This window comes from Ursus maritimus, unplaced genomic scaffold (genome assembly GCF_017311325.1).
Source record: "Ursus maritimus isolate PB19 unplaced genomic scaffold, ASM1731132v1 scaffold_18, whole genome shotgun sequence".
NCBI classification, from domain to species: domain Eukaryota; kingdom Metazoa; phylum Chordata; class Mammalia; order Carnivora; family Ursidae; genus Ursus; species Ursus maritimus.
The window spans coordinates 26,405,116-26,422,730 of record NW_024424230.1 but is presented as its reverse complement, the minus strand read 5'-3'; the positions used below and the strand labels follow the sequence as shown (position 1 = coordinate 26,422,730).

The 17,615-nt window shown below is 52.7% G+C and overlaps 1 protein-coding gene across 2 annotated transcripts in view; it reads right to left on the bottom strand.

Annotated features, from left to right (window-relative positions):
- ST8SIA5 (ST8 alpha-N-acetyl-neuraminide alpha-2,8-sialyltransferase 5) overlaps positions 1 to 17,615 on the bottom strand; it is a 51,318-nt gene that overhangs the window by 12,531 nt on the left and 21,172 nt on the right. For both annotated transcript variants that reach the window (XM_040632548.1, XM_008693074.2), the window contains one exon: positions 7,274 to 7,366. In XM_040632548.1, the coding sequence (XP_040488482.1) occupies positions 7,274 to 7,366 (93 nt within the window). The remainder of the gene's footprint in view (positions 1 to 7,273; positions 7,367 to 17,615) is intronic.

Below are 17,615 nucleotides of genomic sequence, written 5' to 3'. Positions count from 1 at the left end.
ATGGGGTTAATATCCAAAATAGATAAGGAACTCCTCCCACTCAACAGCAGAAGACCAAATAACCGGATTTTAAAATAGGCAGAAGACCTGAACAGACGTTTCTCCAAAGAAGACATCCAGACGGACAACAGGTACATGAAAAGGGGCTCAACATCACTCATCATCAGGGAAAGGCAAATCGAAACCACAACGAGATGTCACCTCCCACCTGTTAGGATGGCTAATGGCAAGGAAACAAGAGATCACAAGCGTTGGCGGGGACGTGGAGAAAAGGGATGCCTGGCTCAGTGCTGGTGGGATTGCACACTGGGGCAGCCAGCATGGAAAACAGTATGGAGGTTCCTCCAAAAATTAAAAATAGAACCACCCTGTGATCCAGCAATTCCACTTCGGGGCATATATCCGAAGGACTTGCCATCAGGATGGGAAAGAACTAGGTGCACTCACTCCCGTGTTCACTGCGGCATTATTCAGTACTAAGCAGGGTATGGAAACAAGCTAAACGTCCCCTGATGAGTGAATGGGTGAAGGAAATGTGCTACGGACATACGTGGAACACTATTCAGCCTTTAACTAGAAGGAAGTCTGTCATAGGTGACAAGCTGGGTGAATCCGGAGGACGTCGTGCTGCGTGAAATAAGGCAGTCACGGAAGGACGTACATGCCATGATTCCACCCACGAGGCATCTAAACCGTCAATCCAGAGGAACGGAGAGTAGCATGGTGGTTGCTCGAGGCTCTGGGAAGGAGAAAGGGTGAGCTGCTTGCTGCTGACGGTCTAAAGTGTCAGGTATGTGAGACGAACAGGTGCTAGAGATCTGCTTACAACATAGCGCGACATTTAATGATACTGAGTTATAGGCTTAAGAATGGGTTCCGAGGGCAGATCTCAGGTCAGGTGTTCTTAGCCCAACTAAGAGAAAGAAAACAGATAACGATGCCACGTCAGGGAGAGGTGAGTGCTGTGAAGTAAAATGAAGCAACGTAAAGGAAGCAAACAGTGACTGTTTCAGAAGGGTTGGTCAGGGAAGACGTCCCTGATGAGAACTTTGCACAAAGAACTGAAATGGTTGGGAGTGAGCCGTGCAAACATCTGGGGAAGGAGTATGCCCGGCAAAGAGGAAAGTGAGTATAAAGGCAGTGGGGCGGGAACTTAGTTGGCACCTTTAAGGAGCTGGAAGGAACCCCCTCCCCTTCCATCCTGATGCCTTCCTCTCGCTTCCCAAAACGGTGGCCCTCACCTCTCAGACTAATGCAACATCACAGGAGAGGCATTACGCAGCAACCCCTGCCTCACCCACTGCTTCCCTTCCTGCTCTCTGCAATCCAGAGGTCCCCAAAGCAGCACCCACATGGCGAGTGCCTCGGACGCCTCCTGGAAACACAGTCCTTGCAGGACTGCAGGCCAGGGTCCCAAGTCCAACTGTTACCAGCACCTGGGTCCCATTCTCTGTGCCTCCAAAACCTCACACTGGACCAAAGCTGGGGCCCTGAACACACAACCTTGAGTCCTGACTCCATCCCCAACTTACAGTGTGACCTTGGACAAGTCATTGAATCTCTCTGAGATTTGGGTGCTTTATCTGTATAATGGATATCATAACCTCTGCCCCGCTCATCTCCAGGGTTATCAGAAAGATCAAATGAGACAATATGCATACAACCATTTTATAAATTGCTTTACAAATGTAGAGATCACCTTTACTTTAAAGATGAGGGGTTGATTTCAGGCTCTTATCTTCTTTCTCCCCAGACACCCCTAACATTCCAGAAGAGGAAAAAAAAGGTATAGACCTACCAGTTGAATAGAATGATGGGGTTGGGGGAGTTCAGTGGAAGAGAGATTTCGACAAGTGTGTGGAAGAAGTAGCGGGGACATAAGGAAGGGTGGCACAGCCCAGAGACAGGGTCCAACCTCACAGGACATTTTTAAAGAGGGTGGAGGGTGGGGATGGGGCATTGTGCTGAAAATGAGCATCCGTTGTAAGTCTGTATCCAGAACCATCAAACCCACCCCCACAGCAGCCAAATAGTCTGTGTCCAGCAGAGGGAGGGGAGGGATTGTCAGTTTCTACCAAAAAAGCAAAAACAAAAACAAATTATCATCCCCAGGGAAAAGATTTCTTCCGATATTCTAGCAGCAAAAGGAGTAGCATCTCCAACAATGACTCTTGAGGAAAGCCTGCTCTCCTACAGAGTTCCTATCTGCTTTTTATTGTTCTAAATTTAAACATGAATAGATAGCCAAGGATCACCTTGTCAACCAGAAGGAAACAGACGAACCGAACCGTCAGTTAAAATATCCAAAGAGAAAAATGCTGGAGGAACAAAATACAACTTTAAAATATTCTACTTAGTGTCTCCAGAGATAGTCTAGAAGACATGACACCCTTAAAGGTAGGAATAGATTGCTCTGAGGACAGAGAAAGAGCTCTGGGGTGGGGAAGAATTTGCTGAAAGAGCTGGAAAATGAAGTCAAGGACTTTTTTCAGAAAGCAAAGCAATGGGCAGAGACAGAAAAGATGACATCAAACAGAGAGCATTACACGAGCATTCCAGAAGGTACGGTGTACAACTCTTAGAAGGACTAGAAAGAGGAAGTAGAGAAGAATGGAGAGAAGGAAATATTTTTAAAAATCCAAAAGAACGTTCAAGACTTTGGACATAAGCCCCGGATGAAGAGGTCCAGACATTTCAGAACCACAGGATCCAGAAACACTCCAGGGAGAAGAAAACAGGTCACCTCTAGTGTCATGCTCCCATAGCCCTGGACTAGAAGGCGATGAGGAAAGTCCTCAACATTCTGGGAGGAAGTGATTTCCTCCTAAAATTCCAACCGCACCAAACCAAAAATCGAGGGAAGAATTAAGTCATTTAGACACAGAACTCAAAACCTGACCTCCTAACATCATTTTTTGGGAAATGACTGGAAGATGGGTAGAAGCAAAATGAAGGAGTAAACAAGAAGCAGCTATGCGTTCTCCGCAAAAGTGAATCCAACCTACGGAGGGAAGGGAAGTTCCCAGGACAAAAGCGTGTGACCCACTAGAGAGCAGCCTGTCCACCCACGGTGGAGCACGAGGATAAAGAGAAACTCTGAGGGGAAGGCCTGGTTGATGGAGACGCAGGCAGAAACCCCAAATAGGGCATAATAGAGACAAAGAGTTCAAGAGGGAAAAGATGAGTAGAAGCTCCAGGAAAAAAAGGAGGGGGAGGATATATAAGACAGGAAGTAGAATCACTATTTTCTGGTCTTTAAATTTTAGAGTCAACCTATAGAGGAAACCTCAAAAAAAGCTCGTTATGGGTATCAACAGAATGTAAATGTTATCAGTCTTGACCTTTTAAAGGTAAACATACGGATGATGGGAACCAAAACATAGGGATGATTTTAATAGCCCCATCTTACAAAGTACAGGCTCAGGAAATACTGCCAGTATTTGGTAGAACCAGAAACAAGTTACTCAGGCAATCCATAGACAGAAGAACTAAAAACAGCAATATCTCCCAACCCAGAAGAGTGCAGAGGGGGTGGGGGTGGTGTAAGGGGGCTGAATCCTCACCCACCGAGGCAGGACGTCCGTGCACGCCACGGTAAGTCGAGAAACAACGGCAGGTGCACGTTACTGAGAGGTGTGGAGGTAATGACCAGAAGAAACAGCCAGAGCCGAAAGGAGCAGGGCTGGGGGGCGAAGGCGTGCGGCAGGGACTGTGCTTATTATTGGCAGCTTCTCTACCCTACTTGATTTTTCCTGCCGTGTGCAAGAGATGGTGACGATAAGGAGGTGATCATGACCATCTTGGTTCTTCTTTCTCCCCCTTTCCTCCGCTGGCCTCCTCTCTTTCCACCCAGCTCTTGTGTACGTGCCCCACCCATTCATTCGTGTGAAGGCCACGTCCTGAGCCCGTGCAGGGTCACACTCGAGGGCTCAGAGATGCCTGGGCACGAAGGGGCCTCCCGGACCAGCCAGCCCTGGCTCCCAGCCTCTGCGCCTGGGTGCAGCGCAGGCCTCCCCGCCCCGTAAGATAGGGAGGGGGCAGCAGGAGAGGCCCCAGGGTGACATCCCAGGCACCACCCCACCTGGCAGTAAATGGCTCAAAAACCAAGAGACTCTAGAATGACTACCTTCAAACAAATAATGTGTACAAGTGTCAGTGAAGATGTGTTTCACAATAAATCCCCATCGAGTAACTGCTCCTGCGTCTGCTGTCGTCAGGGACCGAGGCCGCCTCCGTGTGGGAATGTTCCGGCTGACTGGTTTCTCCCAGTGTTTGGAGCGATTTTGGATCAGAATCATTCCCAGATGAATCACACCCCTCCCTGTCTCCTCAGAATGCCAGCTGACATTCTTATGCCTTGAGGGCCCCACAGCCCAACGGCGCATCCCCCTCCATGCACAGATGGCAACTTAACCCTTCCCCGATGACTCAGAGTCTCCCCTGGGAGCAGCGCTCATGGCCCCCCGGCCAGAGCACAGTGAAGCCCACGGGTGCCCAGGTGATGTGAGGACCATCTGAGTGCGAGGTTGGCCTCCGGGCTCTCTGATGTCAGCCCTGGAGTTCCCACCAGCCTCAGCTTGCAGACCCAGGAAAGGAGACATCAGCCTCACACCCATGCTCTGCAAACAGCATCCGCCTTTCCTCTCCTCTCAGAGCCCCGGGGCCACCAGGGCCCAGATTCCCAGGGTCTGGGGACCACCGCAGGTGAAGGAACAGGGTGGTGCAAGGCCCAGGGGTCACCCGCTGGGATGGCTGCTCAGCTCGGGAGACCAGAGGGGGTGCCCCAAAGCAGAGATGAGAGCTCAAGACTAACACGCAGGGCACCAAACCTACGTCCCTGACCAGGGTCAAAGGTGGGCACCGATCACGGGAAAGCTGAGGTTCCTCACCCCACCCCACACCGTCATGATGCAGGGCCCGGTGGAAGCTGGGATAGGGACTCTTACGGGCTGAATCGCCTCTCCCTCAAAACTCCCATGTTGCAGTCCTAACCCCTGAGATCTCACAATGCAACTCTTTGGAGACAAGGTCTTTAAGGAGGTGGTTAAGTTGAAATGAGGCCATTAGGGTGGGCCCGCATCCAGTATGACTGCTGTCCTTATTAGAAAAGGAAATGAGGACACAGACAGGTACAGAAGGAAGCCCATGTGAAGACAGAGGGAGGACGCGGCCATCTGCAAGCCAAGCAGAGAGGCCTCAGCAGCCACCCCTGCCAGCACCTCGTTCTCAGACTTCTGCCGCCGGAGCTGTGGGATCTAACGTCCTCTAAGGGCCTGAGGTCTTTGAATTCCGGGAAAAGACAAAAGATCTCTGCTCAGGAGCTGATGAATTTGGCTTGTGCCTGAGGTCTGGATGGCCACGTTTCCCACTAAATCCCCGCTCCTCATGGATTACATCACACACACACCACCGGCCACCTGCTTAAAGCCTTCCCATGGGTTCCCGCGGCCTTCAGATAGCACAAGACTCTGAATCCTGGTCCGCACGCAAGGCCTCGCCAGGTCGGGCCCGGTCTGCCCCTCCAGCAACATGGCTCCCGTGTCCCCGCCTCACACTGGCATGCAAGCTGCCCTGACCCTTCAGAGCCGGGACACAGTGGGCTTCCTCTTGGCACAGGGCCTTTGCACAGACTGTTCCCTCAGTCTGGTACCTTCCTGGCCTACTTACTTCCTATCGTCCTTCCAACAAGAGCGCCAGCATCCCTTCCTCAGAGACGCTTTGTCTGACAACCCCCTCTCTGCCCCAGCCCAAGTCCAGTTCCCCGCCATCCCCTTGTCTCCCTAGGGTAATTGGGTATTAATGTCTGCTTCCCTGCTGGGCTGTGAGCTCCATGAGGGCAGGACCATGGTGTGTGCTCGGTCTAGGGTTGCGGGGGGTTGACGGGAGGGTGAGCTGCCTCACACGTTCACCTCTGGAGAGGGTCCAGAGACCTTTGGTTAGTACAGGGACCATAGCGCCCCTAATCCCAGCTGGACGCATCCTGGGAGCTTTCCTATAGCTACTCGATTTATGGATTCTGAATGACGGCCCCAGGAAGCTGCTGCTGTGGCTGGCGGTGGTTCCAGAAGGGGAAGAAAAGGGAGACAGGCACGTGAACGTTTACTGAGCACCTATTACGTGTGCTACTATGGACGTGGACTGCGGGCCTAGCTGCTCTCACATACGTTACTTCTAGTCTCTGTGGTAACCGTTAAAGGCTAGGTAATAGTGCCCTAATTTTTATAGGTAAGGATAGGCTCAGAGAGGTTAAGTAATTTGTATAAAGATGCAGAGCTGGTAAGATCCCAGGTCTGCCAGCCCCCCAGGCCCATGCTCCGTCTATGACCCACACGACATGGGAATCGTCAAACGGCGAAAGGCAGAGTGGCTCCTGCCTGTGGGCCACGGACCGTGATCCCAGGGATCGTGTCAGGGACCCATGAGTCCCCAAGAGCCCCCACACGACCTAAATCTGAATAAACTATAGCCCTTCCACATCCAGATGGAACTGTTTTCAAATACATATGAATTTTCCTTGAAACCAAATATCATGATGAGCATGACATTCCTTTCAGGGGGCTGATGAGTTCGTGGTGGTCCCGTGTGGGAGAGAAGGGTGGCGTAAGCTCACACTCACTGAAATGTGCAGCGTGTGATGGGCTTTTCCTCCCAGAGCTTGTAAAAGAGCCATGGGTGTCGTGATGTTGAGTGACGAGCAGAAAGTACAACTCTTTCATGATTTGTGGGAAAATACAAAATAAAGCATATCCGCGCCCGGGTGCCGGTTTACGCAGACTCTCGGGCGACATGCACAGGACGCCTGGCTTGCCTCGGAGGAGAACCGAGGGGCTGTGAGGGGGGAATTTCCACTATACATCTTTTTGTACCATTTGAATGCTGTATCATTTAAATAATAAAAAAAGTTTAATTTAATGACTATAAAATTTTGAAAAGGCAACAGCACGAGGGCACCGCGGAACCCTCGACTCAGAGTCCTGAATTTCAGGTAAGATGCTCCTGTGGTCTCTTTGGCTTCTGTACAGGAGGCGGCCAGGGACGATATCACGGAGACTGGAAATTGAGACAGGGACTGAATCCCCCGAGTGACCAGAGGTGACCTTGCAAATTTCGCCTTTTTTCATGAAATGCACAATTATCCCTGCTCTCCAAATGCCAGAGGCTGGGAGGAAGAGGATCTCATTCTCAATCTGTGGTGTCCCTGCCCCGCCCTGCCCCCCAGGTCCTGCCCCAACCACATGCACCGTCCCCCACCAGCCACCCCGGCCACACTCACATGGACAGCACCTTCACTTCCAAGATTTCGTGCCTCAGCTCCAGGCATCTTGTGGAGTTATATTCAAATGGGCCCTCGTAAAATTCAAAGTACCTGGGAACCAACAGGGACAGCAGTTACTATGCAAAGAAGCCAGTCAGCCTTTTGGGGGACCTGTGGGGCTCTTGGTGGGAGTGGGTCTCTCCTGGTCAAATAGAGCAGCCCAGCCCCACCCCAGCAGATGACCTGTGGGGTTCTCTGGCGTGATCCCTGGGTGGTTGATTACTCACAGCGCCCCACTACCCCAGGAGTGTAAGCTTTTACAAACCATGAGCTCATCTCAGCAAATCATGACATTCAGAAGCAGGTTTGGTTCCAAATTAATGGCTGCAAAAGAGAAGGGAAGGGGGAGGATGCCCTAGGCACGGGTCTCATTCTTGAGCTTCCGGTGATCAGTCCCTGATGGAGGCAGCACTGGGAGCTGGGGCGGTGAGATCCAGACTTTTGACCAGTCTTGCCCTTCCCTGCCCCTTTCTCCTCCCCTTGGGACACAAGCACAGGTAAGATCTGCGGCTTTTTCTATGCATCAGTAGCTCACTTGACCCTCACGCTCACGTTGTGACGAGGTGAGGCTGACATTTTTTTCTCCCCATTTGGCAGCTGAGAGAGCTGAGGCTAAGGAGATGGAGCTCCAGTCCCACGAGTAGTAGGACAGGACCAGGGTGGGGCTGGGTCCCAGCGCAGGGGAGCCCAAGCCCTTTCCAATGCCGGTTGGCTCCAGGCATGCCAGAGCCCTGTCACGGTCCCTTCTGCAGCTCCACGCAGAATCCAGTTCCAGCCAGTGCTTGCTGAGCCCTTGCCTCGGGCTGAGCACTTGATGTGGATGCACCCACTTTTCATCTTTAAAACTAGCCTATGAGGAGAGTGACCAGCATAAGCCTCTGGAATGAGCTCTGGAGTTCACTCGCTCGCCCAGAGCCACACAGATGGTAGGTGGCAAAGCTGGGACATGAGCCTGCACGTTGACTGGAGGCTGCTCTTGTCACTCACCTATAACGACTGCTGGTGTCCCCCGAAAAGGGCCCTGTGGCCTCCCACAGCTACTGGATGAGGAGAATTTTAAAGCCACCCCTTCTCACACCTGAAGTTCCCACCAGCCCAGAAAAGGAAGAGCACCAGCTTGACGGCGGGTGGGTAGAGGGTTCCTGCAGACACAAAGCACAGTTCACTGCGGAGCTCAGCCATGGAGGCAGGATGGGGCCTGTCTTGTGGCCTCTCTGGAGGTTGCTCAGAAAAGGCTGGGGGAGGGGGTCAGATCCCAGAACAGCTCGACACCAGAGAATCCAGAAGCCCAGAGGGTCGAGCCACTCTAAACGTGGGGTCAGTGGCCCGGCGACAGGTAGCACTGGAGAATCAGAACTGGGAGTAGTTCCCCAGAGCTGCTCCTGGGCCCTGTGGGCCGTGACCGAGGATTAAGGTCATTCCTCGAGCATTTCCCAGAGACCTTCCTGACATGTGGAGGCAGTTGCTTCCCAGGTGTTCTCACACGCCTCATTTCTGTGTCACGGACGTGCTGCTTTACACGCAGAAAGGCATTTTACCCAATAAAGTGGCTTCTTCTTAAAATACCTGTATTTTGGGTATCATATTTAATACTTTAAAATATATATTTAAAAATATTTGTTCTTAATTTTCATATAATTTAATGGTTAAGCGTTAAAGTTATATTTTTAAGTAGTTTTAAGTAATATTTTAAATATTAAAACATTTTATACAACAAATTGGCTCCTGTTGACAAAATGAAATTGACTCTTTGTTCTCATGTCATGAAAGAACTGAGGCGGAGTTCTTAAGAACTAGGCACTGCAGATTCCCAAAAGATCACACTCACCTTTTTCTGTTTCCCTGTGTTTCAGAACTCCTTTGTCTGTCTTTCTCATCTGGAAAACCCAAATGGATCCTTCAATACCCAGCTCAAATGCCCCTACTTCTATAAAGCCTTCTCTGACCCTTACTCCTGGGGTCCCTCTTAGTCTCTTAATTAGAGCAAATAACATTGTATTATAACAGTCTGTTTATGTATCTGTTTCCCCTTCCACGCTGTGTTGTGAATATCTCAAACACAGGGCTCTGTCTTTGTTACCTCTGTACCTTCTGTACGCCAGATGCCAGAAAGCTTAAAACTACATTTTCCAAACTCCCTTGCAGCTATGGGTATGGATGCCGCGTAGGTTCCACCAGTCAGAAGCATTTGCATGAGACTGATTCAGAGCTGTGTTACACGTAGGGAATGACGAGGCTCCAGGCACTGTTTTGCTGGTGCAGAATGTGCCAGAAGAGGCATGGCTCTTGGAAACTGCAGTGGTAGCAGCACCCTCATTATTATATTATATTTATATATAAATATATTATATTTATTATTATTATATATTATTTATTATTATATTTTCTTATATATTATATATTGTATATAAACTGTAGTGGTAGCAGCACCCTCTTAATTATATTTATATATAAATATATTTTTTATTATTATTATTATATATTATACATTATATTCTTTCCCCTAAATAAATCCCTTTTTGCTTTCACTAGCTCAATTGATTCTGTTACTTACAATTAAGAGCATGGGGTCAGCATGAGGCCACCAGAAAAGTCCATGACCTTGGCTGTAACTCACATCATTTTCCAGTCATACAACGGTAAGTGAGGTCTGGTGTCTTATCACAAAGATCATCGTTTGCAGCCACAGCCATTGGCACTAAGTCCTTCGGAATCCACTGGGTCATCTGAAGCCACGATCTCAGGCTGCTACTGAGAAAAGCTCCAGAGTCAAATGGTGCAGGAGTTATTTAGAGAGACTTCCCCCAGGGGTCTCGGGGGGCTGGGAGTCTTGCAGACACATCTTTTGTTATGCCTCTAAACCAGCTGTGTGACTTTGGTCAATCACTTGCCCTCTCTGGGCCTCTTCTTTCTCCTCTTTAAAACAATCTGTTTGAACTAAAGGATAGCCAAGCACTAGGACACGATCCCTCAGTGTCCCCACCCGCGAACCGAGCCAGAATGTGACTGTGGATTGATGATCTACGAAGACGAGGAAGAAACTCGTCAAGACCAGGCAGCACCTCCCTGTCACCAGCCAGCCCCTCCACGGCCTCTGGAAGGCCATCCCCACCTTACCTCTGCCAGGCTCCACTCGGCCTCCCTCTCTCCTGAATCCCCAACCTCGCCCATACAGGGAACTGGCCAGTACAGTGATTCCAAATGGTCTCGTGCCATGTGTTTGGTGGCTATTAGGTGGCCAGGCTTTCAGAACGGGGTCACATGCCTTCCCTGCCCCCCATAAGCCACCCTAGGCCATCACTTTTGTGAGCCTTAGTTTCCTCATCTGTAAAATCCACACACACAAAAAAGTGCAGAACACGTGTGACAGGGTTGAGAGAAGATACTGATGAGAAATTCAGGCAAAGTCCCAGGACAGTACCCAGCACCCAGTAAGTGCCCAAGAAATGTCCGGTCCTTTCTTTCTCCTTTCTCCTGCCATTAAAAGGCAAGAGTTGCCGAGAGTCAGCAACTTGCGTATGGCCCCTCGGCTGGTTGTGGCAGCAGAGAGCTGTCAGGCACAAGTAACCTCAGGAAGTTTCTCTGCCATCTGGACTGGCTGGCATTCTCCTTCGGCTGCTACCAGCAAACCCCTCCCCCACCACCCTGCAGATAGAGCCCATGCTGTGTTCTGCTGAACGCGGGAATGTCCCCGATCGCCCGTCTCTGCTGCAGACTGCATGGATAAACTCTGTGTTTCTGAGGCTTTAACATCTGGGCCTTGCTGACCCTGGGGAGACTGCCCCTCCCAGGGCTAGCCAGTTCCTTGAGACAGTAAGCACCTGTCAGCACACCTTTCGAATGCAAACAAACCAATCCAGAGCTCGAAACCCCCATCCCACCACTTCGCATTGGGGCCCCCTTCCCCCTGCCCTAATTATCCCAGGGTCAGGCGCCAGACAGCTAGGGGCAGCGCCTTATGCCCCAGAGTGACTGAAATTATTCAGACTGACTCCCACGCCTGTGTAGGGGTCTCACTTGTTTCTTCCATAGAAACCACAGTAGAGGGTCTTGCCCACCCCTCCACCCCACCCCCGTGCTCCCCTATGTACGGTGTGGCATGCCTCCTGCCTTTGGGCATCTGTGAGTATAAAACTCTCTTCCTTCCTGGCAGTGACGTCCACGTCTGGGTGTCTCACCGCACACGAGCATAACAAAGCCCCGCCACCCTGAAAACACTCCATGTCGTACCTCAGCCAAGCCATCAAAACCATGCTCTGCCTGGGGCTAAAGCCCGGGCTTCCCATCTGAAAATGGAGCTAAGAGCTCTTGCGGATGTTTCCATCCTACCCGGGCTTTGCTCGGCTGCACTGCTCTGTCTCAGTCTCTAAAGGTAACTAACTTGAGGAAATCAGTTCGTAACAAGCGCTGCCAAGCGTCCCCCTGCATTCTGCTTCTGACGGGACCCCCGAGGACGGCATTCTGGGAAAAGCCGTGGTAACCTTATTTGGCCTGGACACAGATTTTGTGCAGGTGTCAAAAATGAGGCTTCCAGTTTCTTTGTGGAATGACATGGGAAGATGCTCGCATGACAATGCTGAGTGGAAAACGCAAGCTGCAAAACTGTGATCTCCCAGAAGAATGCGACATACATATGTGAATGCATGGGGCAAAGCGAAGAGCCGTAACAAGGCACTAACAGTGGGCTGCTTTGAGTAATGGGACAATGAACGATTTTTAAAATACTTTTCTGTATTTTTATGTTTTCTGTAATGGGGTTATGATTTTTGCGTTATTGGAAATCACCAATAAATGCCCTCTTATTGAAGTCTTAGATCTCCCTCGAAATAGCTCAAGCTTCCCCTTAATCTGCTACAAGATTGAGAAAAGCAGTTTCTCCAACCTTCTCAACTCCATTAGCCTCTCAAGGTGAGTTAGTCACTGTCACTTCTTCCAGTTCTCGAAAGACGATCTCTGCCCAGCTCAGAGGGGAGGGGCCCAGCATCACATTTGGCACCTCGCTGGTATAAATAGTCTCAGCCGGTCAGCCCCGCAGCCCAGCTCATCTCAGATGCCACTTGGCTTCCGGCAGCCACGTCTGATGCTGGCACCAAGCTGTGTCCGTCCTGCCCCTCCTCGGTGCCCTCAGGGACTGTCGGGGGCAGGGCAGCCCCGGCTGCCTGACCAGCAGGTGACAGCCTCCCCTAAGTGAGAAGACTAGGGCAGAGGTGACCACCAAGGTCCTCCTCCTCCCAGACTTGGTCTCCGGCTTTGCAGGCTGAGCAGGCCTCATTTCAGAGAGCCCAGGGGCCCACGTGCATCCCTGCCAGCCTTTCTCCACAAGCCTTCCCCTCGGCGGGCTCTCCTGTTGGCCTGAACCCCCTCCAGAGCTTTGTCGGGGTATGGGGTCTTTCTTGGAGGCCGCTGTACTTTGAGTCCCAGCACCACTGGCAGGTACAAGATAAGGCTCGTGTGTTCAGCTTCCTAGCTAACACTGCCCTTCCTCCCCAGGTGCTGATGGTGTTCAAGAGAACAGGAGCCCATAGAGGTCCCGACGTCCTGAAAGAGCTTCCACCAGCCCAGAGAGCAGGCAAGCAGCCCGAGCTCAGCCATCAGAACCCCTGGGCTCCTCTCAAATGCGGTGCAGAGTCTCAAAGGACCACAGAGTGGTTTATTTATTCCACACTGGGTAGGAACCTGGTGAGGGTATGACACCTCTGTGCAAATTAGGAAAAAGTACCTTTTTCTCCAGGTGAATTAAGCCACATGCCAGTCACATGGTTTATCAAGGGAGAATGAGCTGGATGTCCACCCTGCCTGACCTGTTGGCTGGGTATCTTTGTGCAGTGCCCACCCTGCACAACCGTCTGTGGCAGCCTGATACTGGACTCTTTAACTTTGTCTTGTTTAACCCTCCCAATAGCCCTATGAAGCAGGCATTGTTTCTCCCGTTTTATACCCAAGACTCAGACAGCAAGCGGTAAAGCAACTTGCCCAAAGTCATTCAGCTAGTAAATGAGGGGGCTGGAAAGAGGACCTAGGGCTTTCAAGAGGCCAGAACCATGTTCTTGAGTTGCTGCAGTGCACACACTCTCCCTGATTCTGACAAGCCACAGCTGGGGTTGGGAAGTGGTTCTCAGTGAGCAGCCCCCTCCGCATCAGGGAGTTCAGTGCTATTTCAGAGCCGGAGCACCTGCCATCTCGGGACAGCACACCACCTGTCAGAGCAAATGCAGAGGCCAGAGTCTGCAAACTGCAGCCTGACAATTCGAAGGACTGCAGTGTCTTTCCAAATAGGTACCAAGAGAAGTGAGAAGGGCTTGGCTGTCAGTGACTGAGGTCACAGCTGCCAGGGGGAGACACTGCCCTCCCGGGGGGTGGAGAAACCTGGCTCAGACCCTTGACTAGATGCTGGCTTTCTTTGGGCCACGATTTCCCCCTCCGTCCACAGGAATCTGCAGAGGTATCTGAAGTATTAGAGCCAGAAGCTAAAAAAGCCCATGCTCTGAACACAACCCTGAGAGTCCTGTGATTAATCTGCACCTGGTGGGAACCTCACTGACATGTCATTCCTGGCACGGGGTGGGGGTTGTGGGGCAAAGCCTATTGCCCCTCCTCCCCCCTGCAGCCAGCGGTTCTGCAGGGGCCCCAGATCCAGTGTCTAGACATCCCACGCAAGAGGACATGTGCGGTGGCCTTCCTTTCTGGGCCGGACCAGGGAGCCCGGAAAAACTCCCCTGTGTTAAATCCAGCCCACCTCCAGGTGTCTGAACTAGCTCCGGTCATCTGCGGCTCCTGTCACGCTTCACCAGCCTGCCCCCAGGGACCCATGCCACAAACGGCATCCTCCTGGCCTCCTCGTCCTTCACCTCCCACCCAACTGGTCACTTCTGCTCCCTCGGGGGCCCTTCTCTCCCTCTCAGCACAAGGGGCATGTGTCAGTCCTCTTTCTCCCTGGGGGGTGTCTCCGTCTGGAACACTCTTCCTCACTGTGTCTTGCTAGTTGCCATCTGCGTCAGAGCCTTCCCTACCTTCCCTCTCTGCGCCCCCAGCCCCCAGCACACTCCAGCTCAGCCCTTATTACACTACACTCTGCACAACACCCCCATTGCCAGGCCAGGCCCCTCAATGGATGGCTCTTCTCCTCTTCCACTCACCGAAGATTTGCCGACCCACCACTATATGCCAGGTACTGGTTTAGGCCAGGATGCTGTGATGACCAGGCCAGATAAACCCCCCACTGCATGGACTTCAGCACGGGAGACAAATGAAATACGAATGCAACATAGGGCCAGGAAGGGATGAGCGCTATAAAAGTAAAGCAGGCGAGGGGGCTGGGGGGTACCTGGAAGGGTGGTAGGAGGTCAAGGAAGTCCTCTCTGGACTAAGAGAGGTGGAGCCTTCAGCAGGGGTGCAAGAAGAGCATTCTAGAGAGGGAAGGGCAAGTAAGTACAAACACTCTGAGGCCGGACAAAGCCAACGGGCGGCAGGGACAGGGCTGTGGGCGTGGTGGGCGGTGAGAGGAATTGAGGCCCCGGGGGCGAGCGGCACTGGGTCGAGCTGGGCTTGGGTTCCGCTCGATACAGCAGCACGCTGAAGCAGAGGAACAGCATGGCCTGATGTGAAAGTTCCCTCTGGCCGCTGTAGGGAGGCCGCGCTGTCCAGCCAGAGCAGACAGGCCGACGGGACCGCTGCAGTGTGAGAGGGTGGATTGTGCCAAGTGGCGGCAAAGAGGTGCGAGAAGGAGACAGAGCAGGACACGGGTTAAGGATAGAACCAGCAGGATGTGCTGATGGCAAGACTGCATAGGTGAGATGAGCAGTGTGGGTCTGATTCAAAGATTCTCGAGCCACATGAAGCTTGCTGGGACTCTTGGACATTCAAGAGGAGATCACAGGTAGGCAGTCAGAGTCACACGTCTGCAGCCCAGTGCAGAGGTCAGGGCCAGACGTATATGTTCCAGAGTCAAGGGACAAAGGGCGTAGCGAGACCTCAGGAGAGGGCGGAGGGCAGAGGGCAAGCCTGTGGTCAGCTCTGACAGTCACTCGGATGGTGGCAGGGGAGACGGGCCACCAAAGGAGTCTGAGAAGGAGAGTCGTGGGAACGAGGAAAATCCAGAGAGCCCAAAGCCAGGAGCAGAGAGCATTTCCAGGACGGAGGGTCAGCTCTGTCCAGAGCTAATAGATGCCAAGGAAGAGGAGAGAAGAGAAGGTCCCCCTGACCTAGCAACTAGGCGGTCACCGGCGACCCTGACGAGCAGATTCAGGGGAGAGGGGAGGCACGAGCCCCACTGGCATGGGTTGAGGTGAGAACAGAAGTGGGAGGTGCTGGGGATGGAGACGGCGGAGGTCTGTGTGGTGAGTGCTGGGTGCCGTGGACTGAATCTGTGTGTCCCCCCGAAATTCGCATGCTGAAATCCTAACCCCCAAGAGATGGTATTCGGAGGTGAGGACTTTGGGAGGTAATTAGGTCATGAGGGTACAGCTTTCATGAATGGGACAAGGGTCTTTATAAAAGGGACCGCAGCGAGCTCCCCCGCCCTCTTCCCACCGCATGAGGGCACCACAAGACGAGGACATGTGCACACCAGAGCGGGCTCCCACCAGAACCCAACCGTGCTGGCACCGATCTCCAGCATGCAGCCTCCAGAACTGTCAGAGACAGGCCGTTGCTTATAGCCCCCCGGACCTGTGCTCCTTTGTGGCCGTGCGCGCCCGTACCAGGACAGGGAGCGCGTGAAGACTCGGTTCCGGCTGAGGTGGGAGGAATGGCGTTTCCCCCAGCGTGGGAAGAACGTTAGAAGGAGTTAGAAGGAACACACCCAGTGTTCTCTGAGGCTCTGGAGGCCCCAGTGGAGGGTGAGGGAGGGAAGGTCTACACTCCACGTGAGGAGGCCTGCGTGGGGAGGACAGCCTCTGTGCACCCCATCGCCCCCTTCCCAGCACAATCTTTATGGCTCTCGATGTAGGGGGTACAGGCTATGCATGGCTACACAGAGAGGAAAACTGGGGCAGCCGCGTGTACCTCACCCTCTGGGCGCCCCCTAAACTGCTTATCAGGTGGATGCTGGGTCCTCTGGCCTGACCCCAGCCCCCTTTTTCTTTCCATTCTGGGAGCTGACCTGCGGCGAGGCCCTGGCAGGCACCCTTGGTCACCTGATCTGGAAATGAGGCCTAGAGAGGAAAGTCCTCATACCCAGCCGTGAGTCGGGGCAAAGCTGGGCCTGGCTCTACCTAGAAGGTCCTCTCCGGGGACCCCACTAGTGACCGAGCAAGGCAGGCGCTTGCCAGATGGGAAACGGGGGCACAGAACCATTCAGCTAAGTGGTTATTTGTCCAAGAGATTCAATCAGACTCAACCAAGGGCCGCAAAGCTCGTGGGCCAGGGGGACTCATGGGATAAGACCACTGGACCAGCCTCCACAGACAGCCTCCTGCCTGTTGGCCACCAGAGGCCCCCGTCAGGTACGTGGGAGGAGATGGGGAAGCTGCAGCATCTTTGTTTTGCTTTCCCAGCATGCAGCCCAGAACACTCTGCCAAACCTGATCCTCCAAATTCTGCCCCGTTGGATGGAGCCCGAGATCTCCACCCCTTTTTTTATTTATTTATTTTTATCCTTGCCCACAGACTTAAAAATTGACCACAGAGGCTCATCTCAGCCAGCTCGCACCCATAAGTCAGATGCACAGGGGCCAGCCCTCAACAGTTACCACACCTGCAAGCCCAGCATGGACAATTCTTTCCCCTGCGGTAGCCTTGCCCCCAACGGCTCCTCGCTGAAATGTGGAACATCCAGGAGCAGGTAGAAGGAAGCACTTGTCAGGGACAACAATCAAGAAAGCACTAAGCACGGTGGGGGGTGGGGTAGGAGAATGACACAGAAGATGGAGGGGTGTGGAAATGAGAGACCCTAAAGATGGAGCAGGACACCCAACCCTCCCCAGGCGGACCTGCCCACAGCCCAGGAAGAAGAAGTCCTCTGCCTAGCACGGCCTCTCAGTCCCGAGACTCTGGAACGGAGGATGTGGTGTGTGCCAGCTCCGTCGCCCACCACCCCTAAGCGGTGACTCAGTTTCCTCATCTGGAAAATGAGGGCAATGACAAGACCCATCTCAAACACTGGAGGATGAGGATTGAGTGCAGGAACAGGTGCAGGCGCCCAGCACAGCGCCTGGCACACAGTCATGACACCCTTACAGCACTTGGCCGTGGCCATCGCCTGCCGAGATCCCAGCCGAGTCCTGCCCCTGCACGGAAGCACCTCTGACCTCCATGCTGAGCTCTCAGCACACTCACCGTCTGTGCCACGCAACTTATTACC